This window comes from Chlorocebus sabaeus, chromosome 16 (assembly GCF_047675955.1).
Source record: "Chlorocebus sabaeus isolate Y175 chromosome 16, mChlSab1.0.hap1, whole genome shotgun sequence".
Classification (NCBI taxonomy): domain Eukaryota; kingdom Metazoa; phylum Chordata; class Mammalia; order Primates; family Cercopithecidae; genus Chlorocebus; species Chlorocebus sabaeus.
The window spans coordinates 9,615,641-9,641,004 of NC_132919.1; the positions used below are offsets into that span (position 1 = coordinate 9,615,641).

The 25,364-nt window shown below is 48.0% G+C and overlaps 1 protein-coding gene across 1 annotated transcript; it reads right to left on the reverse strand.

The window, feature by feature from the left end:
- Positions 1-221: 221 nt before the first annotated feature.
- DHRS7C (dehydrogenase/reductase 7C) lies at positions 222-20,649 on the reverse strand. The gene is made up of 6 exons (XM_037987316.2): positions 20,174-20,649; positions 10,690-10,802; positions 9,032-9,242; positions 6,354-6,446; positions 1,852-2,007; positions 222-484 (listed from the first exon to the last, which is right to left on the reverse strand). Exons 1-6 carry the CDS (start codon positions 20,325-20,327, stop codon positions 276-278), a joined length of 936 nt encoding a protein of 311 aa, XP_037843244.1. The 5' UTR covers positions 20,328-20,649; the 3' UTR covers positions 222-275.
- Between the last annotated feature and the right edge of the window lie 4,715 nt (positions 20,650-25,364).

Sequence of the window (25,364 nt, forward strand, 5' to 3'; positions counted from 1 at the left end):
AGTCATTGCAGCTCCTGTTTCCTGCTAAGTCGTCACCCTACAGAGCAGGGAAGCTTCTGGAAGTCTGGCCTGGGAACGTGGAGAACCCCAGGCTACGTAGCTTCTGGGCTGGCTCCAGGCCATCCTCACTGTCAAGGGGAGACCCCACACAGATGAGGGGTGGGGCTGCAAGGGCCCCCAGTGCGGAGCCCCCAGTGTGGAGCACAGGACAGAAGCACTAGCACCTTCCAGAAAAACCTTTATTTCCAAGGGGTGGCCCATTTGGCCTGCTGCAGTTACCCCTCCTCTGGGACATTGAGCTTCTCCTTCACCCCACAGGCCACCACGGCGAAAAAGAACTCCGGGAAGAACGTGCGGACGTACACGGCAGCCTTGGGAATGGGGTTGGCCATGAACACCTCTTGCTTCTTCCTCCGCACGGTGCGCATCACCTCCTCCGCCACCTCCACGGGGTGCACGCCGTAGGTCAGCTTCCTGAAAAAGACTGAACGGCCCCGGTTGGGGGTGGGGTTATGGCCTCAGTGGGGAGCCGGCTGGTCAGAGCCCTGCACATGCACAAAGGCTGGGGGGCGGGAAGCGTGGGCTGTTCCCGGAGTCACAGGTTCCGGGCCGCCTCCGTCACCTGCGGGCCACGGCGCCCAGCGGGAGACACTCCACTCTCTGGGCTTCCTTCTGCCTCTTCGTCTTTAAATAAGGTGGACCTGGTGTCCTGCCCTGATAATTTCGCAGGGCGGTTACGTGTGGGGGAAGGGATGCAAAAGAGGTTAGGATCTCAGAAGGTGCCAGGTGGATTAAGGGGCTGTTTGTGATGGTCGTGAAGCTGTGTTTGTCAGGAGCATCCTGGAACCCTTGGTCTGCCCCCTGTCTTGGATCATCTTGGTTCCTCAAGGTGGAAGCCTTGGGCAAGGTGTAGCCCCTGTACGCTTAGAGTATCCTAGAGTAGTGGCCGTAATAAGGTGCGCTGATAGATAGAAGGGCTGGTTGCTATTCCAGAACCTTCAGGCCTCCCAACAACCCTAAGAGGTAAGTATTGCTATTGCTATTATCCGTCATTTTCTAAAATGAAAATAATACTACTAATAAATAATAATAGCAATACCTACCTCTTAGGGAGGCACGAAGTGATTAAGGGACTTGCTCATGTCCAACCCTCTAATATGTGGCGGAGGCCGGCTTCCAGTGCAGACTTTTTTTTGATGAGCCTGGCACTGTCGCCCAGGCTGGACTGCAGTAGTGCGATATCGGCTCACTGCAAGCTCCGCCTCCCGGGTTCAAGTGATTCTCCTGTCTCAACCTCCCAAGTAGCTGGGACTACAGGCACCCACCACCATGCCCGGCTAATGTTATGTATTTTTAGTAGAGACGGGGTTTCACCATGCTGGCCAGGATAGTGTCGATTTCCTGACCCCGTGGTCCTCGCCCGCCTCAGCCTCCCAAAGGGTTGAGATTAACAGGCGTGAGCCACTGCGCCGGGCCCAGGTGGCCTGGCTTTAGACTCTCGGCCTCTACTCTGTGCACGGGAAAAGGGGGAGCAGGAAAGTTCTTCAATCCTATGACATCTGGGAAACAGGTCCAGAGACAGGCAGTTGCTTGCCGAGGTGGCAGAGGAAGCCGAGTGGCTGAGCTCAGCGGGCGTGTGGGCCGTAGGCTGCAGGGAGGATTCCGTCTACCGGGTGCCTCGGGCCTAAAGGTTTGCGGCCCCCGCCCTGCTGTTGGGGGTTGCTGAGCCTCTTCCACTCCCACCCCCAGACTCATGATTCGGGAGTATCCATCTGAAGGTCATTCACCCCCCAGTGACACCGGACCGTTCCCGAGGCCCCCAGGGGCCCCAGCTTCCCTCTGAAGTCTCACATTTCCAAATGGAGGCTTCCCAGTTTCCTTGCTCTGGATACACGTGGTAGGACCGGACGAAAGTCGGGCTCACGGTGCTGATGACAACGTCGTATTCCTCCACTTCGGCTCGGAGGCAGTCAAAGAAGCCCAGGGCTGCGTGCTTGGAGGCAGCGTCTGCAAGAGAAACCATCCGGAGGTGGGCGCAGGACACTCCCGGGCCGGCTTCCCGGTGAGCATGCGCATTGGAAGCAGGGGGCCCCCAGACACATTTCCTGCAAGCGCAGAGCTGAGAGGGTCCTCAAGAATCTGCCCCTCACTTTACAAATGAGCACAGAGAGCCCTCGGGAGTGGTGGACATAGAGCTGGAACTGAATCGAGCTTAGCCACTTGCTGGTGGTGTGACCTGACCTTGGGCAAATCACTTTGCCTCTCTGAGACTCAGTTTTCTTATCTTTAAAATGGGAGTAATATTTCCCTTGCCAAGTTACTGTGAAGATCAAATGAGAAAACATACAGAATGCTGGCACCAACATGAATTCCCCTTCCTTCCTGGGAAGGCTGATGCCTATGAAACTTGTCCAGGGTCTGGGGCCAGCTGGTGGCTGCCGTGAGCCTGAATCACAGATATCCCCTCTCCTTTCCTGTTTCCCTTTTCCTTGGAGAGCCCGTCCAGGTCATCCACTCACCAAATCCAGTTCAAATCATAGAAGCCATGGGTTGGGCAAAAAAGGATCATTCCAGGAATTCCAAAAAGAAGGGAGTGGACATTGCTTAGAGCTTTGGGAAGTTAGAGCCACATCTGGGGTGCAATGCATCCCAACTTCACATTTTAGGAATGTCAGTCAGAGGCGGAAGGGGCAGAAGGTGGATGTACTGTGGTTCCTGCCACCGTGCCCAGATGCCTTCAACCAGAACCCTTTCCTGGTTTCCCTGACATCATGACCAGCAAGCTTCCAGTTCTCTCCAATGAGGCTTTTTTTTTTTTTTTTTGAGATGGAGTCTCACTCTGTTGCCCAGGCTGGAGTGCAGTGGTGTGATCTTGGCTCACTGCAAGCTCCGTCTCCCAGTTTCAAGCAATTCTCCTGCCTCAGCCTCCTGAGTAGCTGGGTTTACAGGCACACACCACCATGCCCAGCTAATTTTTGTATTTTTAGTAGAGATGGGATTTCACCATGTTGGCCAGACTGGTCTCGAACTGCTACCTCAGGTGATCTGCCTGTCTTGGCCTCCCAAAGTGCTAGGATTACAAGCGTGAGCCACCGTGCCCTGCAGAACCATGCACTTTAAATGGATGCGTAGTGTGGTATGTGAATTACACCTGCCAATGCAAGTGTTAACAAAAAAAGGTCTACCAGCTTGTTTTTCATTCATCCACCATCTCCTTGATTCCTTCAGTCACTCAACAGTGAAGCCCCTGCTCTGGTGGGTGAGGAGCTGGGGACCCAGAGGTGGACAGAGGCAGCTCTGGCCTCACGGAGTACTCAGTTCATCAGTGGGGCAGATACATGGACAGGTGACTTTCCACGTGGTGTTTTTTGTTTTGTTTTATTTTGTTTTGTTTTGAGGGGAGTCTTGCTCTGTTGCCCGGTCTGGAGTACAGTGGCTCGATCTCAGCTCACTGCAACCTCTGCCTCCCGGGCTCAAGCAATTCTCCTGCCTCAACCTCCTGAGTAACTGGGATTACGGGTGCACACCACCATGCCTGGCTAATTTTTGTATTTTTAGTAGACATGGGTTTCACCATGTTGGCCAGGCTGGTCTCAAACTCCTGACCTCAAGTGATCCACCTGCCTCAGCCTCCCAAAGTGCTGGGATTACAGGTGTGAGCCACTGTGCCCAGCCCCGTGTGGCATAGTTGATGCAGGAAAGGGGTGGGTGCCTGCAGCAGGAGGGACGCATGGCAGGCTGCATCCCCTTTCCAGTCTGTGTGCCAGGTTCTGAGCCTCAGAGCCCCCATCTCCTTGCCTGAGTGGACGGTAAGGGAACTGTGCTGAGGTGCTCAGGGACATTGCGTTCCTTTGGTCAAAAGAAAGAAACCTCTGAGGTAGCAGACCCCAGGTCACTCCCACGCCAGCTCCTTGTGTCTGTCCAAAGCCAGATTCAGAGGAAGAAGAGAATTTGGGGCCAGTCCAGGGTGGCATCGCTTCAGTTCTGACATTTACGTGGGAAACTCTGTGCCCCTCAATTCCTCAGCGCAGAGAAGCCAGACCGTGGCTGATGGGGGTGGAGACAGCCTTGAGAGAATTCTGAGTCCCCAATACTGTGTTTTGCAAATGTTCCCAGGAAATGCGTGCATTTGTCCAATACGGGTCAGTGGCCAAAGGGCCCATTGTCATGCCCATGCCTCACTGTGTTATGTCGCCTCTGTGTCCCCGTCACCTGGCTTTAGGCATTGAAACACTTTGTTGAATGAATGAAGGCAGGAAGCAAGGAAGGTGAAAAGTCACCCAGCTGCTGAAAATGACAGACAGAAAGTTTAAAAATACAAGGAGCAGTGGGGAGATTTCTAAGGGGGCTGAGGAAGAGAGGAAAATGTGGGACGTGCCAAAGACTGCTGTATGTCGCCCATTCACTCTTCCCTTCTTCCTGGGCCCCCACGTGCACTGCACTCCCCAGTGTCCCTTGCACTTAGGTGTGACTGAGTTCTCCCAGTAGGATGTGAGCAGTGGTGATGTCAGCCTGGGGGCAATGGGATGTCCAATGCCAGCCTGGGGTTTTGGACATGGGGCATGGATCCTCCACAGTCTCTTTCTTCTTCTTGCCAGCAGGGACCCAGCTGTGACCACCCAGAAGATGGTGTTGATGGAATGACTTAGCATGACCCTGGGCCCCCAGTGACGCTGTGGCATGGTGCCACCTGCTTGCCTGGTGCCATTCCCATTGAGGTTACTACATGGAGGAGTAATCAGGTTTTCCCATATCACAGGCTCACAGCACAGTAGGCTTAAACTAGCTAAGGCAAATGGAAAAAGAAAGGTAAAACACTACTAGAGGGGGCGTGATGGCCTGAATTCTGTTGTCAATCCTCCCAAAATTTATATGCTGAAACCCAATCCCCAGTGCTCAGAATGTGACTGTATTTAGAGATATTCAAAGAGGTAATTAATATAAAATGAGGCCATTAGGCTGGGCCCTACTCCAATCTGACTGGTGCTGTTATAAGAAGAAGAAATTTGGGGCCAGGTGTGGTGGCTCACGCCTGTAATCCCAGCACTTTGAGAGGCCAAGGCAGACGAATCACCTGAGGTCAGGAGTTTGAGACCAGCTTGGCCAATATGGTAAAACCCTGTCTCTACTAAAAACACAAAAATTAGCCGGGCGCGGTGGCAGGTGCCTGTAGTCCCAGCTACTCAGGAGGCTGAGGCAGAAGAATCGCTTGAACCTGGGAGGCAGAGGTTGCAGTGAGCCAAGATCTTGCCATTGCACTCCAGCTTGGGCAACAGAGTGAGATTCTGTCTCAAAAAAAAAAAAAAGAAGAAGAAGAAGAGGAGGAGGAGGAGGAGGAAGAAGAAGAAGGAGAAGAAGGAGAGGAAGAGGAAGAGGAAGAAGGAGGAGGAGGAGGAGAAAAAATTTGGACATACAAGGAGGCAACAGACATGCACATGCACAGAGGAAAGACTGTGGGGACACAGCAAGAAGGCAGCTATCTGTAAGCCAGGGAGAGGGGTTCCAGAGAAAACCAACCCTGCTGACACTTTGATCATGGACTTCCAGCCTCCAGAATAAAAAAACAAACTTCTGTTGTGTAAGCCCCAGCCTTGGTATTTTGTTATGGCAGCCTGAGCAAATTCATAAGGGTACCTACTCATTTTTTCCCCTCCCTTCTTCCCTTCTATCCTTGTATCCATCAAACATTTACTGAGCCCCTAATTTGCACATGGTAGTGTGGGCCACGAAGAAATGTATATGGCATGTTCCCTGCCTCTTAGCTCATCAGATGTGGAAATGGCTCCAGAATTTTTCCAGCTAGATCCCAGGAACATACACCTAGAAGTCCTTCTCCCCCTTGAACTTTTGAAAGGACGCTCATTTTTGGAGCTGCCCCCACCCTGAATTCTGCCCCTTTCTGTTTTTCCTGGTTCCTTCCTCAGGTCTCCATTGCCCTCCCATTTTGTGATGTGCACCCATCCTTCTCTTTCCCAATGGTAATCTTCCCTGATCTTCAAGGGCATCTTTATGGAGGAAGGGGCACTGGAGCTATGACTGTGCATCTTTGTCAGGAGCGTGACCTTCACCTGGCATTGTCAGGTTCACCTAGTGCATGTCCTGCCCACATAGGAGACTGTGAGCTTCGCAGACAGAGGGAGCTTATCTTTAATATCTCAGCATCTTCCATAGCCACTTGCATGCTGTAGGCGCCCAAAAAATAGGAACCATAGGGATGAAAGAAAACCCAGCAGATGGTGTCATCCTTGGACCCTTTCCCCTGTGACCATCTGCCTAGTCTTAGACATAACAGCTCCTGCCTTATACCATAAGACATACAACAGAAGATTCATATTTTTATCTTAGCAACTTACAAGCTGTACGGAACGGGATTCCAAACTTCCCTTGGATGTTATTCACTAACACGATTTGGCCTGTTCTCCGGGAGATCATGTTGGGAAGCAGGGCTGGAAAACACAGGACAAAGAGTCAGGGTTAAAACTTTGCGACTGAGTTAGGCAGCCGCCGGCAGACCCCTCCCCCAGCTCCCCTTCATCATGGGGCTCCGCTCCCTCCGTGGTAATTAGATTGCAGCAGGGCAGCAGAGATGGAATGAACCCTGCAATCGTTTTTCCAGCGTTCCCAAAGCGTGGGCTGGTGAATTGCTGGGTGATTTTAAATTGGTGCTTTCCCACCAATGTGCATTTAGTGACACTGATTTCTTTTTATTAAAGGCATGTTTATATTTATTGTGTTTTCCTCTCGACTTTTGTTTAGATGCAGGGGGAACACGTGCAGATTTGTTACATGGGCATATTGCACTCAGGTAGTGCGTATGGTACCCAATAGAATAGAACAGACGCTGATCTCAGTAGTGAGAAAGTCATCCCCATTTCAATTCTCCTACTATAGCCTCCAGAAGGAAGAAGGAAGTCTCACAATGGTTCTAGTACGGCTTTAACGCCTCTCTTGCACGTGCTAATCTTTTAACAAAGAGAGGGAAGATTCTGACGTTCTCAGGCTACCTTGGGAGAACTTACTTTGTTTAATTTTCAGGTTGACCTTTATTTATTGAGAATGAAAGAGGTTTTAAATTTGTGTTGGTTTTATACAGATTTCCTCCTAAAGTGAATTTAATTTAAAAATGAGAAAATTCAGAGAAAGGTATTAAATTAATCATAGTACAGGCGGAATGGGGATATGGCAAAAGTGAAAAGACAGTACTCAAAGAGTCAACTTTCAGAATGATCTGTGAAACCCAGCACCTCCATGTTAAAAATGGACAAACTGGGCCGGGCGCAGTGGCTCACGCCTGTAATCTCAGCACTTTGGGAGGCTGAGGTGGTTGGATCACGAGGTCAGGAGATGGAGACCATCCTGGCTAACATGGTGAAACCCTGTCTCTACTAAAAGAATACAAAAAATTAGCCAGGCGTGGTGGCGGGTGCCTGTAGTCCCAGCTACTCAGGAGGCTGAGGCAGGAGAATCACTTGAACCCGGGAGGTGGACCCGGGAGGTGGACCCGGGAGGTAGAAGTTGCAGTGAGCTGAGATCATGCCACTGCATTCCAGCCTGGGAAACAGAACGAGACTCTGTCTTGGGGAAAAAAAAAAAAAAAAAAAAGAAAAGAAAAGAAAAAAACAAAAACAAAAACAAAAACAAGATGGACTAACTGAGGTCCAGAGCTAGGGACTAGACCCAGGGTCCTTAGTGAGGGCTAACCAGGAAGAGAAACCAATTCTGGCCCTTTTCCACTCCACTTTCTTTGTTCATTGCTTTGATGCCAGTGAACAATCTCTGTTAAAGGTTGATAGATGACACACTTGTGCTGGCCTATTTGCTGTGTCCACAGGGACTGGACTGGAGGAAACTGTTATCTCTGGGACAGCGTTCTAGAAGCTCTGGAAAGTCATCTTTCTGCCCCAAATGCTTCTTTCTCTTCATCTGTCTTAGCACTCGGAATCCTATTGTTAGAGGTGTCCAGCATGGGAGCTGGTTGTAGAGACGGTAATTGCAAGATCATGCTAGATCTTAGACCTTGCCAGGACACCCAACTCCCTAAATGGAGACGTTCTCCATATTACATTCCCCCTGAGCTTCTGCTTTGATAAACTTTTATTTTTTTGGAGAGCAGGGGCTTCAACTTTTCTTTCTTTTAGACGGAGTCTCAGCCCGTCACCCACGCTGGAGTGCGATGGCGTGATCTCGGCTCACTGTAACCTCAGCCTCCTGGGTTCAAACGATCCTCCTGCCTCAGCCTCCTGAGTAGCTGGGATTACAGGTGCCCACCATGATGCCTGGCTAATTTTTGTATTTTTAGTAGAGATGGGGTTTCACCATGTTGGCCAGGCTGGTCTCGAACTTCTGACCTCATGATCTGTCAACTTTTCATTCTACTCTGTGGTCATTTCCAGCCCCATTTCCCAGGCTTCAGACCTGCGTTTGAACTTGGTGGTGAGAAATCTGCACCTGGGTGTCTCCTAGGTCCCTCAGACAGGCTCACATAGGAATCACCATCTTATTCATTAAAGGGAGACAACCTCCTGCCTTCCCTATTTCTGTGGAGGGATTGACAGAATACTGGGTCTCTTGTAATTTGGTAATAAGTCCTTTTTCTTCTTCATTTCTGAGGACAGAATCTTTACCTTTGACCAACTGTCATGGTTAGAAGCAGATCAACTGCAAGGTTGATACAGCAGAATGTACACAGTTGTTGAGACAATTGTTGGAGGATGAGACAATTGTTCAGAGACGTCGAATTGGAGGGAAGCCAGGGACGTAAGGAAAGAGAAGTAAAAGGGCAAAGCTTAGGTGGGGAGAGGGGTTTCACAGAGAGGGTGGTTGAAATATGCCAATCAGATACTTCCTGGGTTCCTTTTCCTACATAAACATTGAAAATGGGAATGCTGAAAGCTTTCACCCAATAGGTAGGGAATTTTCTAAGGGGACTGGAGAATTCCATATAGAATAGGATGACTGTCTGGCTATTTAACAGAGCCCTCTGTAGAATCTGGTGGCCCAGATACCCATGGGAAAGTCATACTCACGAGACCTTTTGTCAATGTGATGGGGCCAAAGTAATTGGCATCCATGATCTTTTTGTCGAGCTCCAGAGAAATCTCATGGGCAGGCCCCTTCACCTTCATGCTGGCATTGTTGATGAGGATATCCACACAGCCATAGCAATCCAGGACTTCTTTTGCCACATCTGGGACGCAGCTGATGTCTGAGAGGTCCAACAGGATCAGCTTTGGGGTGAATGTCTGCTGAACCAATGACAGTGTCAGGTTATGTGGGATCCCTCGATCTAAAAGCCACCCATTTTGAAATTCAAAGATCATGAAATGACTGGAAAAAAAAAAAAAAAAGATGAAGAAGCAGAAATGATTCTGGGATGGAGGATATTGCCAGATAATTCATTCTTGGGGACCAGGGCAAAACCAACAAATCTTGACGTGAATATGCAGCAATAAGTCTAAACTCTTGGCCAAGGTTCCAGAACTGATAAATGAATATCGCCCTTCGCAACAGTCCCTTTGCAGGTTGGCACTGACTCCAGGGGTGACATCATTACTTTTAACAGTTCTGAGCTCCTTTATGGAAATTGCTTTTCAACCTGGCTTGCAAGTTGCAAAATAAATAAATAAATAAATAAATCCGTCACGGGACTTCATAGCCACATTTTAGAAAACTAAAATCATACACTCAACACAATATTTTTGAAACATCTGCTTACTAAGTGCCAGGCATTGTGTTTAGCCAGACACTTGCTGCATTGACTCTGTTGATCCAGGGATGTGTAGGAGGGTGGACAGATGGGAAAATTGATGACACCGAGTGGTAAATGCAATCCCAGTGTTTGACAAAGACTAGTCCTGAGATATGCCCTTGAAGAGAGGGTTCCGTGGTCAAAATTGCTTGGGAAACACAGACTGTTCTCCAAGTTCTTCTTGGAGATACACAGTGCACATTGGCACATTAAAGGCTCTGAAAAGTCCTGCAGTGAAGAAACTGGACAAGCTTAGCTTAACTCAGTGTTTCTCACACAACTGACTGCAAACCCTCGCTTTTACCCAGTGCCTCATCACATCCCTAGAAACACACTTTGGGGGCATTCTGTGTTGTCCTGTTTGATTCATCTCCTCAAATATCAGACTTACCCCTGAATTACTTTGAGCTGTTCCTAACCACCAAATGCAACCTCAAAGGTAAAGATTCGAAAAAAGTATCCTGAAGGGAGCTCCAAAGACAGTCCCCTGACCAATGCTCCAGAAAAACCTTTGGAAACTGCGGCCTCATTGACAGAAGTGTTCACTTTCTGCGAGACTTCTTGGGAAGGGATCTCATTTATCTGGTTTCTTTGATGAAGATGTCAGTTGAGGTATTAAAAAAAAATGACTGTGTTTGTAATCACAGCCCATACCTGTAACATCTTCTGTCTTCTGGATCCTTCTTGAGTTTGAGTTATATAGGGTCAGGGCAAGGGGCTGTGGCTACAGAACACGATGTTGTCATGGTGCGTAGTCAAAACAAGTCAACCCCTTATGATTGGCAAACATGACCCTATGCCAAGGTCATTGGGTTCATTACCTCACATTCCCCAAAGCAATCACCACATTTCCTCCACTTGGTCCAAGAGTTGGTCCTGAATGATCAGTGGAGGCTGGGAGTGCCCAGGAGTTACCCACGCCGACTGCTGGAAGACCTTACCTTGCCGGGGTCAGCCACGCTGATCAAGGCGTCGTATAGGTTCTCCAGCCTCTGCCAGTTCTTTCCACATAGCACCAGCCTTGCCCCACCCGTGTGGAACACCCGAGCACACTCTGTAGGGGAAGAAGGATACAGGGCAGGACACACTGTGTGGATGGAGCCGCCGACAGTGAACCCCCTCTCTTGGGAACCCATGAATTCAAAAAACTTCAGAAGTCTTAGCACCACGAGGTCCTTTAGGGGTCACTTCATTCAACTCCCTCCCTGGGCTGGAATTTTTGTCATTTCCAGCCTCCACTTAGTTGCTTCCGTGAAAGGGAGCTCATGGTGGAGTGAGACCACGCCTCCTTTGTTAGAAAGTTCTGATTATTGGAAATTCTTCCTTACACTGAACAGAAAGATGAACCTGCCGACCTGGCCCCCCAGGACCGCAGCCCTAGAGACATCTCAATCTGAAGATAAGGGAGACACACCACCATGTATTTTCAAATCAAACATCACCAGTTTCCTCCACATTTTCTCTGGGGATAATACCAGGGTTCTTTGTATTTAAAAGTAAACCTACTTTCTGTCTAATTAATTTTCCTCTGGACTGATTCCCCACTCACCCAATGTAGCACTTTCTCAACTGAGTGTTAGCTAGTAGACAAACAGAATTCTTGTGTAGCAATACTAACGATACTTAAAAGCAAATAGAATTTCACAGATTTGGAGAGTTTCTTTGCTGTAGGAACTGCTGAAAGATATGTACATGTCTCTTGCATATCTCTCTAGTTCATTTAATACTCACAACAACCTTATGACATAGTATCTTTAGGTTGGGTTCTCAGGAAGCAGACTCTGAGTCAAGGATTCGGGTGGCCAGGATTTACTGAGGGCCTGCTCTTCAGAAGCAGCCTATCGGGGAGTGAGGTCATGGAGTAGGGGCCAGGAGAGGATATAGTCTCAGGAAAGTCTAGCTTTGGCTTGATCCAAGGAAGACTCTGGAGTCTGAACTCTATTGCACAGCTGGAGGCAAGAGGATCAGCCTTTGTACACCAGTGTCAGTCACTGATGTGGGCTGCCCTCTCTGGGGGTACGTGCATAGGCTGTGTAACTCCTGGGCAGGGCAGCGTCCACTGGCAGAAGACAAATCTTTGGGAAAGGAGGTATCTGCATGCCGTTTGCAATCTGCACGCCATTTGCAATCTGCGCGCCATTTGCAATCTGCACGCCATTGCAGCCAATGTTTACGGTGCCTGGAAAATGGATGAGCTGACCAAGTACAGGGATCTGGAAGAGGCACCAACAGCACCGACTCCAGGGAAGAACCTATTATTGTCTCATTTACACCATGAGGTGGTGGACTCAGACTGGCTGGGAACACGGAAGGACAGCCTGGCAGCCTGGTGCCCAGTGGAGGCTGGGTATCCCGAGTGCTGTGGCTCCAAGTGAACTCAGGGCTGTGTGATCTTCTCCAGCAGGGCCCAGAGCCTGCTGCAGGTGGAGAGAAGGGACTGGCTGGACAGGACTGTTGGTCGGGGCTTGGTAAGTGGGCATGATGGGTAGGGAAGTTGTGGTATTGGAGAGATGGAGGAATTGAGGTGCTGGACTATGAAGTCTAAATCAGGTGGGAGCAGGAGTGAAGGCAGAAAAGGCCAAGAGAGGACCCAAGCAGAGAGTTGCGGGGATAAGAGGTCTCCATGAGGCCTGAAAACAGGTGTACTGGGAATCCCTGAGAGAGCTGGGAGGACGGCGCTGGGAGAGCTCAGTCTGCTGACGGAGGGAAACCCGAATCCAGAAATAACTGGGTTAACAATGTCACCTTGAATTGTCAGGGCTGCAGAGAAGAGAAGATTCCTCTCAATGCAGGTGTTTTGTTTATACAGCTCATGATGAGTCTGGATGACAAAATCCAATAAAGATGTCAATCTGTCTCCAAGTTAAATTGATCCGGTAAATCAGGATCCCAACAAGTCTTGGGAAAGGACAGAAAAGTCTACACGTTATATGGCATATTTTGTACACTTTAATTGGAATACTCTATGAAGGAAAGCAAAGAACATTTCGAAAAACAGTTGTTAAAATATATTGTAAAACTACAGAAATTAAAGAGTCAGCCGTTCAAGTCTAGATAGAAATATTGATAATAAATAGAGTCAGGTATTGAGGAGAATTTAGTGTATGATAAAGTTAACATGTTGAATCAATGGGAAAAGGACGTATTACATAAAGAGTGGGGGCCGGGCGCAGTGGCTCATGCCTGTAATCCCAGCACTTTGGGAGGCAGAGGTGGGCAGATCACTTGAGGTCAGGAGTTTGAGACCAGCCTGGCCAACATGGCGAAATCTCATCTCTACTAAAAATTCAAAAATTTAATCCCAGCTACTTGGGTGGCTGAGGCAAGAGAATCTCTTGAACTCAGCAGATGGAGGCTGCAGTGAACTGAGATCACGCCCCTGCACTCCAGCCTGGGCAATAGAGACTCTGTTTAAAAAAAAAGGGGGGGGGTATTTGAATCCCTATTTGGGAGGGAAAAAAAGCTGGATGCATTACACCAAAATACACTAAATAGTGAAATATAAAAACAGAACCAAAACAGAACTAGAAGAAGGTAGAGATGAATATATACCTTTCATTGGGGAGGGCTCCTGAGCATCCATTGAAGGAAAAAAAATCCTAACAGAAATGATTTATGGATTGTACCCTTTTAAAAAAACCTTCTGGGCCGGGCGCGGTGGCTTACACCTCTAATCCCAGCACTTTGGGAGGCCGAGGCAGGCGGATCACGAGGTCAAGAGATCGAGACCATCCTGGCTAACATGGTGAGACCCCGTCTCTACTAAAAATACAAAAAATTAGCTGGGCGTGGTGGCGGGTGCCTGTCGTCCCAGCTACTTGGGAGGCTGAGGCAGGAGAGTGGCATGAACCCGGGAGGTGGAGCTTGCAGTGAGCTGAGATTGCACCACTGCACTCCAGCCAGTAGAGACAAAAAAAAAAACCCCAGAAAAACAGAAAAACAAAACAAAACAAAACAAAAACCTTCTTACAGAAAAAAAAAAAAAGAAAGAAAAACACCCACAAATAAAAGACAAGACAAATTTAGAAAAAGTGTTTATAATCTATATGTCAGAAAAGGGTTAATTTGATATATGAAAAAACTCTTACAAATCAATTAGAAAAAAGATAAAGATGCTAATAAAGAAATTGGTTAAGGCGATGAGTAAGCAATTCACAAAAAATGTATCAAGATACAGAAGATGAGTGAATATCAGTAATACTTAAATACAAACTAAAACATGGGACGGTTCCCTGCTGCCAGGAGCCCAGCTTCATGTCTTATGGGCAAGATCCTGGGCCCAGCCAATGCCCTGAGGGCAGAGGAAAGGAAAGCCAGGACCTCTCCATCGGGGGTGGCCTGCGGAGCCAAGGAAGTCACAGCCATCAATGGCCAGGGTAGGTCATGAGTTGGTTGAAAGCTCATCTGAAGTCTGCCCAAGAGGACCTCTCGGAAGGTCAGTGGAACTCCAGAGGGCAGGGTTGGTGGAGAGTAGACTGCCCGGGAACCAGCGGGTGAGGAAGGATTAAGGGAGCGGAGAAAAAACCCGCATCTCCCATTTCACAGAAATGAATAATCCCAGGGAGGCCTCTGAAAGGTGCATAAAAGTGCCCACAAGAGAAAGATTCAGACCCAGTTTTAAACAGGGATCAGGCCGATGGACCTTGAAGCCATCTCATAGCGCTGTCAGTCGGGTGAGGGTTTTTCTTGCTCTCCTGTCTCGCCTCCTTCCAGTCCCTGAGGCCCTAGAAGCCTAAGAAACAGCAGGAAGCTTCCCTCCAACTTGCACTAGCTGTGGGGAGGAGCAGAGAGAAGGAAAGAAAGTTCGAATTCCATGAAAATGACCATGCTATCAGGTGTTAAACTGGGCATCCCAATTCCCGAATCAATGCTCTCTTTCGGGACCCACCATGACCAAAGGATTTTGCAAAATCTAGTAGTAATCGGAGGCCGGGTGTGGTGGCTCACACCTGTAATCCCAGTACTTTGGGAGGCCAAGGCGGGTGGATTACCTGAGGTCAGGAGTTTGAGACCAGCCTGGCTCACATGGTGAAACCCCTTTTTACTAAAAATACAAAAAAATATTAGCCAGGCATGGTAGTATGTGCCTGTAATCCCAGCTACTCGGGAGGCTGAGGCAGGAGAATCGCTGGAACCCGGGAGGCAGAGGTTGCAGTGAGCCGAGATCGCGCCATTGCACTCCAGCCTGGGCAACAAGAGCAATAGCAAAACTCCGTATCAAAAAAAAAAAAAAAAAAGAGTAATCAGAAAAGTCAGGCATAACCTGATTTTTTTTTTCCTCAAGCTGCAGAGGAAGGACTCTTCCCTCTGAATAAATTTCAGGTGGACTGTCTCATGACACCCTTGCTTGATGCTTGCTCGTGACGGGTTACTCACATAAGCATCCCCCCTGAAAGGAAAGGAAGGATGCATTCACACAGGGGGTCCCCAAGCATGTGGGGTTCTAGGTGTATTTTGTGTTCTTTTTACTTAAAAAAAAAATCTTTTAAATACATATGGCTTTTATAACAGAATTCACTAAAAGAAACTTCCGTGGGCAGCAGAAATTCTAGCCTTTCTCCATTTCAGCTGTCATTCTGGAGCAGAATGAAGGTTGGATTTTACAAATGAGAGGAGTGAGGTTCAATGGGTTGAAATGAATCACCTGGAGTCTGGCCAGCAGGGAAGCCAGGATGTGACCCCCACAGGAGTCTGACATCCAGGTGGTGAGTAACGCATTTTCCACACTAGGCTCCTCTTGGCCAATGCCCACTGCTGAGAAAGGGACACGTTGAGGGTGAGGGTGCATTTTCACTCCTCGCTCCCTCCCTGTCATGATGATGAACATCTATTTTTGTTTGTTTGTTTGTTTTTTGAGACGGAGTTTCATTCTTGTTGCCCAGGCTGGAGTACAGTGGCGCAATCTCGGCTCACTGCAACCTCTGCCTCCCGGGTCCAAGGGATTCTCCCGCCTCAGCCTCCCGAGTAGCTGGGATTGCAGGTGCCTGCCACTACGTCTGGCTAATTTTTGTATTTTTAGTAGAGACAGGGTTTCCCCATGTTGGCCAGGGTGGTCTCGAACTCCGATCTTAGGTCATCTGCCCGCTTCGGTCTCCCAAAGCACTGGGATTACAGGCCTGAGCCACCACACCTGACCCCAGAGCATTATTTGCAGCAGGGCACTGGAGTAGGTGAGGGGCCTGCGAGCAGGAGCCAAATCAAATCTCTGGCGTTGGCCTTGTCAGAACAGACAGCTGGGAGCATTCTTCCCTATCACGCCATTTCCCTTCTCCGCTAACACCTTGTGTTGCCGAGGTGTGCCTGGGAGGCGGGAGCCCAGCGGCGTGCTCAGTGCCTCAGTGCTGCTGCAGCCAAGCCTAGAGGCACTGCTCCCAAAGAAGTCATTTCTACTGAAACCAGGTCTTTGGTACACCCGAGTGTCCTTATTTCTATTCCTTTATCAGCTCAGCATGTATCTAGCACTTCGGTACCCGGCTTTTTCTTCTTCATTCGATAAACATAAATTGAGCCCTTCTTTCTGTATTTCATCAATCTAAGATGCCATCGATGATGAGCTGTTGCCTGATTTCAGAGATAATACATGACTTCAAATTTTAATTTTAATTTTTTTGGGGGACAGGGTCTCACTCTGTCGCCCAGACTGGAGTGCTGTGGTGTGATTTCAGCTCACTGCAACCTCCGCCTCCCGGGTTCCGACGATCCTCCCACCTCAGCCTCCTGAGTAGCTGAGAATGCAGGTGCGTGTCACCACACCCGGCTAAGTTTTACGTTTTCTGTAGATATGGGGGGGTTCTTACTATGTTGCCCAGGCTGGTCTCGAACTCCTGAGTTCAAGTGATTCAGCCACCTCAGCCTCCCCACAGTGCTGGGATTACAGGTGTGAGCCACAGTGACATTTTAAAGGGTGGCCTATGGGGATTGTAAGATGCTATGGATTGAAAGACAATCAGTCTGATTTCAGAAATGTTGAAAGGAAACTGCGCCTTTGAGGTGACAACACACAGGCAGGGCTGACGTTCAGCTGTACCCTCTGAAGCAGCTCAGGTGCAGGGGTTGGGTATTCTGAAAGTCATTCTTTTTTCAAATTAATTAAAAATAAATTGATTATTAATTAAATTAATTAATTACAATAAATCAATTATTAATTAAATTAGTTAATTAAAATAAATAAATTTATTTTTGAGATGGAGTCTCACTCTGCCACCCAGGCTAGAGTGCAGTGGCATGGTCTCAGCTCACTGCAATCTCCGTCTTTTGAGTTCAAGCAATCCTCCTGCCTCAGCCTTCCAAGTAGCTGGGATTACAGGTGAGAGCCACCATGCCCAGCTAATTTTTGTATTTTCAGTAGAGACGGGGGTTTCACCATGTTGGCCAGGCTGGTCTCGAACTCCTGATCTCAAGTGATCCTCCTGCCTTGGCCTCCCAAAGTGCTGGGTTTACAGGTGTGAGTCACTGAGCCTGGCCTTGATCAATACTCTTGTTGCAGAGACAATGGGTACAAGGTGACAGGATTCCTGGCTTGGCCGAATCCTGGAGGTTTGGAGCGAGGACTAGACGCCCTGACCTTTGTCTGTCTGTTTGATTTCCCTAGTAAACAACTTGGCGTGGCACTCCCTGCTGCTCCCGGTGCCACCCGAGGGGTTCATGCAGGTTCCATGGTAGCAGGGTGTGCAGTGGCTGTGCAAAGCCTGCATCATCCTCTCCGCGCCCTGGACTTGAGACACGCAGCAGTGGGAGCCTGGAATCACTGTCGTCAGCAGCGTGGGGAACTAGGCGTTTATTTAAGGTCACACACATCCAGCATCTCAAGTTACTGCTAAGTACTGGAAATGTATTTTTTTCTTCTTTGCATTTCTTTCCAGGGTGGGTCAATGAGATATAGTAAAAAAAAAAAAAAAGAACAGTGACAGTAGACAGGACAAGCTAGGCCCTGAGGTTCTGCAAAGGCTGTTTCCCTCATAAGATGCATTTCCCGGGTACCTGGTTTGTGTCATGTGTGACTACAACTGAATGAGGTGTTTTAAAAATGAATGAGGCCGGGCGCGGTGGCTCAAGCCTGTAATCCCAGCACTTTGGGAGGCCGAGACGGGCGGATCACGAGGTCAGGAGATCGAGACCATCCTGGCTAACACGGTGAAACCCCGTCTCTACTAAAAATACAAAAAACTAGCCGGGCGAGGTGGCGGGCGCCTGTAGTCCCAGCTACTCCGGAGGCTGAGGCAGGAGAATGGCGTAAACCCGGGAGGCGGAGCTTGCAGTGAGCTGAGATCGGGCCACTGCAGTCCAGCCCGGGCTACAGAGCAAGACTCCGTCTCAAAAAAAAAAAAAAAAAAAAAAAAAAATAAAATAAAAATAAAAATAAAAATAAAAATGAATGAGATGATTAAAACAAATACACATCTCTCAACGATCAATAAAACTGTGTCTCTACCTAATAAGACGCAAAACTAGCAAGGCGACAGAAGAAGTGAGCAGCCTCCCCGACCAACAGGATCGAATCCACATTTGTAGGACAATGGCAGAACGCACATTCTTTCCAAGCACTCGGGGAACCCATACCGAGATAGATCATAAGACAAACCTCAGCAAATTTCAAAGAATTGAAATCATACAGAGCGTGTTCTCCAACCATGTTGGAATCAAACCGGAAAGCAATAAAACAAATTTGCAAGAACACACTTATCCAAACGAGCGCCTTCCCTGATCACCCGTCACTTTTAGAGGTTATTCATTAAATACACGTTTTCTGAGTATGCCAACCAAGCATTGAGCTAGGTGCTGAGGCTGCTGGATGAACAAAACACAGGCTCCAGCACCGGGAAGCCTGTATCTAGTGGACCCACTGAGAAACACACAGATACAGCATGAGAAATACACTAATGCGGTATGCGCTTGCAAGGGGCCAGTTAAGAAACTGGTCCCACAAGGACCATTCAAGAGGAAGGAGCAATTAAAGGTGTCAGGAAGGGCTCCAGGTAGAGGCTGTATCAGGGAATCAGGTATTAGCAGCTTGGTGCAATGCCAGACAAAGGTGTACCATTTGGCGAGCAAATTTTCCCCAAAGCCTTCTGTTCTGAATGGCTTTAGGTGGGCATCTCTTTTCCAGCTCTCCAGGGCAGCACACTCCCTGTTGTCTTGTGTCTGGTCTGATAGATGTGTGTGCCCTGGCTTGCCCCTGAAGAAGGAGTTTGAGTTTGTGTACCTCGCTCCCTTTTGATGCAGGATATCCTCTCTGGGAATTGTGTATGGGACTCATCTAGGGGCCACTTAGAGAGAGAGCCTAGTCTATCTGCCTTATGCTTTGTTTTTTATCTTACAAGATGGACCCGGGTTGATCGCCCACTGAAATCTAAGCCATCCTCAAAGCGTGCAGATTGGCTCCCACTGGGATGCCGAAGAGGATGAGTAGCAGGCTCTGAGAAAATTCTCAGGGAGGTTACAAACGTTCCCACAATGGCGGCACCATGCGGGTAAGTGCCCAGCCCCCCAGAGGGACTCTCAGGGGGCAATGCTCAGAACATAGTGGACTCAATGGACACTTACTGAGTTACTAATGAATGTTGGGCTGTGTGGGATCTGCGCTCTATGAAAAATAATAAAAATGACAGCAAAAGTTGTGCTAACTATATCACATACAAAGTTGTACTACCATTGTCTGGAAGGACAGAATCAGAATTTTGCAAACTTAAGGACAATTTACGGCCTCTCATGTCATAGATGTCACCAGCAGAAGGGTCCCTCTGAGGCTATATAATTCAGGGGTTGCAAATGCAAATGCCTTCAATAACAGAAAGTGCAATGGTTGAAAGAATCAGGCCAAATGTGATACAATAGGGATGGGTGGGGTATGTGGCCCACTAGTGTGGGCATGTTTTGCCTATATGTGTTCATGATCATCATTACTAACCCTTGAGTGATATCCACTGCAGCTCCAGGTACTGTTCTAAGTGCTATATATCTATGAACTCATTTATTCCTCACAATGGCATCGTGAGGTAGAGCCTGCTGCTATCCTTGCTTTACAGATAAGTTTAAGGCAGAGAAGTGAAGTAACCAGCTAGTCATTACTGGAGCCAGGAACTGAACCCAGCTCCTGAGTCTGGGCTCACAACCAGTACGCTGCCCCAGCTCAAGGCTTTGCGTTTTCAAAATTTCTGGAAACCTCATGAAGCCAAAACAAATCACATCTGCAGACCCATTTTAGCCCTTAGGCTGTGAGTTTGCAATCCTAGATATTCCACCGCCCTCGTTTTTCAGGAATCTGCAGCCTCCAAAAGATGGGAAACTTGCTGGTTAATGACAGAAGCTGGGAGAGAACACAGAATCGATCCCCTCCCACCTAGCAGGTTTGCCCACACACCACCCTGCCACCCTGCCAGTCCCTGGGGGCAGAAATGGGCACAGGTGGGAGCAAAGCCAGCTTACCCTTGCCCAGTCCTGAGATGGCATCGGTGATCACCACCACTTTGTTCTGCACAGCTGACTTTGACCACAGCCTGGACACCTCTTGATAGATGAAGAGGAGGCCACTGATTCCCAGCAGCAGCAGGGGCAGCAGCAGCATAGCCATGACTCCCATCTTGTTCTGGGGGACAACGGAGTAAGAGGGGATTGGCTTTGCAAAGAGACGCTGATCAGGGCACCCAGGGCAGGCGGAGGCCCAAGGCTGCAGGGAGCTCGGCTCTGTGCAAGCCTCCAAGCTGAACACCCAGTGGGCGTGCTAATCCCCAAATGTTCAACAAATAGGAAATTTACTCACAGTGTCTCCGAAAGCAAACCGAATCCAGGGGCCCTGCCCTCCCCAAAGGTTAATGACAAGCTTAATTAAAATGGGTCTGCATTTTTGGAAGAAAATCCATGTGTTAAGGCCACTTGCTTGGGCCCTAATGGTTATTTATAGCTTTCAGTTGCACTAAAAGGCTGTCAGGGTAAATATAGTGTCTATTCTGATATTCAGGAACACATGCTGGCCGGGTCTGATTTCAGGGCTCCTGCCAAAGCTCTCCTGGCTTGCCTGACTATTAGAGGTTTCCTCTGCGGTTTGGGGCTGAGCACGAGGGATCCAAACCTGGGATTTTCAGCACAAACATCCTTGCCCTCACTTCCGGTAACCCTCGTAATCAGGTAGTTTGGATGGATATGGGAGAAGACCATCTGGCCTTCGCTTTCTAGTTGGAGATGAAAAGCATAGAGAACTGCTAAAGAGAATGAAGCCTTCTGCAGAAAGAACCACTTGGAGGTGTGACAGGAAATATCAGAAAGAGCACACTTTTGGGGGTGTTTCTCACCTCTCTGAGCCTTAGCTTCCTTGTCTGTAAAACGGGCAGGACCACTGGGAGGACAAACCATATCGAATAGTGTTAGCCTAGCGTAGATCCCGGGCCATAGGAAGGTAACTATTGTTATCTTTAAGGATACGAAGAATTTATCCCAAATGTGAAATATTTTCATTACATAAGGAAACTCAGTAGGATTAGAACTGGAGAGACAGAAACCCAGTTCAAGTACTGGAACCGTCCCAAACCAGAAGGCTAATCACAATCAGGTCCTAATTTGTGTGGTAAACAGCACTGAGCCAATCAGGAGTAGGACTAACAGCAGTGTGTGTGCATGTGTGTGTGTGCATGTGTGTGTGCGTGCATGTGTGTGCGTGCATGTGTGTGTGTGCATGTGTGTGTGTGCATGTGTGCGTGCGTGTGTGCATGTGTGTGTGCATGTGTGCGTGCGTGTGTGCATGTGTGTGTGCATGTGTGCGTGCGTGTGTGCGTGTGTGTGTGTGTGTGTGCAGGGGGTAAGGAAGACTGTATTTCTTTCTTGGAAATTAGAAATAACCAGGAAAATTTTAAAGGTCCCAGCATTTTATTGACATTTAATATACATATTAGAAACACACGCGTAAATGTAGAGCTTGGTGAATCTTCATAGACTGAACATACTCACGTGACCAGCACACAGCTCAAGAAACAGAACACTGCCAAATTGCCCCACCGTGTCTCTCTCCAGCCCTGAGGGTAGCTACTTCCTAACTTTTAAAAGCCTATATACAGTTTTGCCTGTATGTGCATTTTCTTTGCTCAAACAAACTCTTGTCTAAAGTTTTTCTTTCTTTTTTTTTTTTTGAGATGGAGTCTTGCTCTGTCACCAGGCTGAGGTGCAGTGGCATGATCTCGGCTCACTGCAACCTCCACTTCCTGGGTTCAAGTGATTCCCCTGCCTCAGCCTCCCGAGTACCTGGGACTATAGGTGCCCACCACCACACCTGGCTAATCTTAGTATTTTAGTAGAGATGGGGTTTCATCATATTGGCCAGGATGATCTTGATCTCCTGACCTTGTGATCTGCCCACCTCGGCCTCCCAAAGTGCTGGGATTACAGGCATAAGCCACTGCACCTGGTCTCTTTTCTTTTTAAAAAGAGAGGTCTGTGGCAGCTATGACAGTATTTACTTCTGTCATAATTTCCTTATATTAAATAGTTTTCTATATATTGAAATATTTCGTAATTGAAAAGAAAAAATAAAATAGAGAGAGAACATTAGAAATAGATGGATCCTGGCATTCTTCCTATTTACCTGTCCTCCCAAATGCTCTTGTTTTTAAATTTCTCTTTCTTTCTCTCTTTCTCTCTTTCTCTCTTCCTTTCTTTCCTTTCTCTCTTTTTCTCTTTCTCTCTTTCTCCCTTCCTTCCTTCCTTCCTTCCTTCCTTCCTTCCTTCCTTCCTTCCTTCCTTCCTTCCTTCCTTCCTTCCTTCCTTTCTTTCTTTCTTTCTTTCTTTCTTTCTTTCTTTCTTTCTTTTCTTTCTTTCTTTCTTTCTTTCTTTTTCTTTCTTTTTTTTTCTCTCTCTCTCTCTTTCTTTCCTTCTTTCTTCTTTCTTTTTTTCTTTTTTTTTTGTTTTTGAGACAGAGTCTCACTCTATTGCCCAGACTGGAGTGCAGTGGCATGATCTCGGTTCACTGCAACTTCCACTTGCCGGGTTCAAGTGATTCTCCTGCCTCAGCCTCCCGAGTAGCTGGGACTACAGGCACGCACCACCATGCTTGGCTAATGTTTGTATTTTTAGTAGAGACTGGGTTTTACCATGTTGGCCAGGCTGGTCTTGAACTCCTGACCTCAGGTGATCTGCCTGCCTCAGCCTCTCAAAGTGCTGGGATTACAGGCGTGGGCCACTGCACCTAGCTAATTTTTATATTTTTAGTAGAGATGGGATTTCACTATGTTGGTCAGTCAAATTGTTCTTTTTCTTTTCTCCTAAATTTTCATTGTGCGGATGATGTCTTTTTCCTGCATTATGTGGCAACTCAAAAAACAAACAAACAAACAAACAAAAACAAAAAACACCTGATTTCCTCATGCCCCATCTTTATATTCTGTCGTTCAGATGCAATGCAGACTTAACACGAGTGACTGGCAATGCTGGTCAGCATCTACATGATTGAAATGTCCTTTAACCTTCAGATAATTTGGTAATTTTCCGATCTTCCCACAACCCCCCACCTCACCCCACCTGCCATACCACACTAACTTGTTTCCATAGCTGGCCCCTTGAGGGCAGGCAGAGCCTGTGTCTCCCGTGCCTCCCGCATCATGCTTTATATACACATATTCTTCAGAGGCGTTTAATGAGTCAAAAATATTTACATGAGCAAACCTAATTCCTGTCTCCTTAAATAGGCTAACTGATGTTTTCCTGGTCTTCAGAGAAGTCCCTATCAGCCCAGATGGTTCCAAGGGGGTTCACCAGAAAAGCAGTTAAGCTGTCAGTGTCGTGCAGACTCTGAGCCAGTCTAAGAAGTTTAGGGCTGAATTCGTGAGTTCTGGGAACATAGTTGGCTTCCTGGGGTCAGATTACCGCATTCTCAGTTCTTCCTCTGTGAATACCTTGTTCATTCCTGCCCAGCTATCTTGAGGCAGCCGCCATCTTTCTTTGCTGCCTCGTAAGAGGGAACGTGGACTCTTGCTCCTGAGTTCCCCAAACCTGGTTGGGGAAGATCACTGAGGACCAGAGCTGGCTCCATTTAATGATGGGTTTGTTGTTTAGAGCAATGGACACCCTGGAGACTGCCTTGTCTGTGGGTGTAATAAGTAGACAGTAGACCTGGACAGCTGACCTCAGCGGGCATTGTCTTTCCCAGAAATGAAAGGGGTTTTGATTCCTTCCTTCCAGGAGAAATGGCACAGTTCCCAGAACATTGTAAACACCTGATAAAATTCACTGACTGATTCTCTAAGGACCGATGACTTTCAGGCTAAAAATGATTGGCGGGTTTGCACTCACTTGATCCTGCCTTTCTCTCAGACATGGTCACTGAGCCTTTCACCAGTGCTTCCCCAACTCACTGACAAAGACTCAGACCCCGCAACGTCTCTTTGTCACCCACAGGACCTAACAGTGCTTTGCACCCGGGAGATGCTAGCAGTGAATCTTTCCATTGTGCCTACAAAGTAAGTGCCAGGCATAATTCTCAGATCATAATTCTCTTCACATATACTAACACACTTAGTCCTCACAGCTCTTAAAATAGGAAGGAGGGCCAGGCGGGGTGGCTCAAACCTATAATCCCAGCACTTTGGGAGGCTGAGGCGGGGGGATCACCTGAGGTCAGGAGTTCAAGACCAGCCTGGCCAACATGGCGAAATCCCATTTCTACTAAAAATACAAAAATTAGCTGGACGTGGTGGCAGGCACCTGTAATCCTAGCTACTCAGGAGGTCTGAGGCAGGAGAATCATGTGAACCTGGTAGGTAGAGGTTGTGGTGAGCCGAGGTCGCGCCACTGCGCTCCAGCCTGGGCGACAGAGTGAGATTCTGTCTCAGAAAAAAAAAAAAATAGGAGGATTGTTTTTACAGGTAACAAAACTGAGGTGTAGAGAGATTAAGCGGCTTGCTCAAGGTCAAAGTGAGGAACCAGGATGTATATGCAGATTGTCTGACTCCAGAGTCCATGCTCTCCATCATGAGCTATATTATTTCCCATATAAAGCTAAAAAGAAGGCTGGGTGTGGTGGCTCACACCTGTAATCCTAGCACTTTGGGAGACCAAGGCGAGCAGATCACCTGAGGTCAGGAGTTCGAGACCAGCCTGACCACCTGACCAACATGGTGAAACCTCATCTCTACTAAAAATACAAAAATTAGCCGGGCGTGGTGGCAGGATACTCGGGAGGCTGAGGCACGAGAATTGCTTGAACCCTGGAGGCGGGGGTTGCAGTAAGCCGAGATCGTGCCACTGCACTCCAGCCTGGGCGACAGACTGAGACTTTGTCTCAAAAATAAAATAAAATAAAATAGAAAGCTAAAAAGAGTCTATTTGACAGTGTCTGTGTGCATGTGTGTGTGTATACAAACATGCGTGTTCATATGCTTACATATACATATGAGTATGTACAAATATAACATTTTCCACTTGCCAACCATTATTCTAGATGCTGGGGGTACAGAGAACAGTTTTTGCATAGAAAAATGTAGCATGTGTGAGGGGGAAAGATGAAAAGAGATGACTTCATTATACCAAATGAAAATCCAACTGGGTGTGTATTGCAGCAAAGACAGATGAAATGAGGCACCTTGGTTCTGTTTCTTGAGGTGGAGGGCGGATACCGGGGCGTGTTCACTTTCCA

Bases quoted from the DNA above. Each gene is read 5' to 3' on its own strand.
- DHRS7C (XM_037987316.2), bottom strand. From the start codon at position 20,327: ATGGGAGTCATGGCTATGCTGCTGCTGCCCCTGCTGCTGCTGGGAATC. The intron at 10,803-20,173 runs GTAAGCTGGCTT...CTTCCCCTACAG, and splicing joins CATCTCAGGACTGGGCAAGG to AGTGTGCTCGGGTGTTCCAC. The intron at 2,008-6,353 runs GTAAGTTGCTAA...TTTCTCTTGCAG, and splicing joins AATCCCGTTCCGTACAGCTT to ACGCTGCCTCCAAGCACGCA.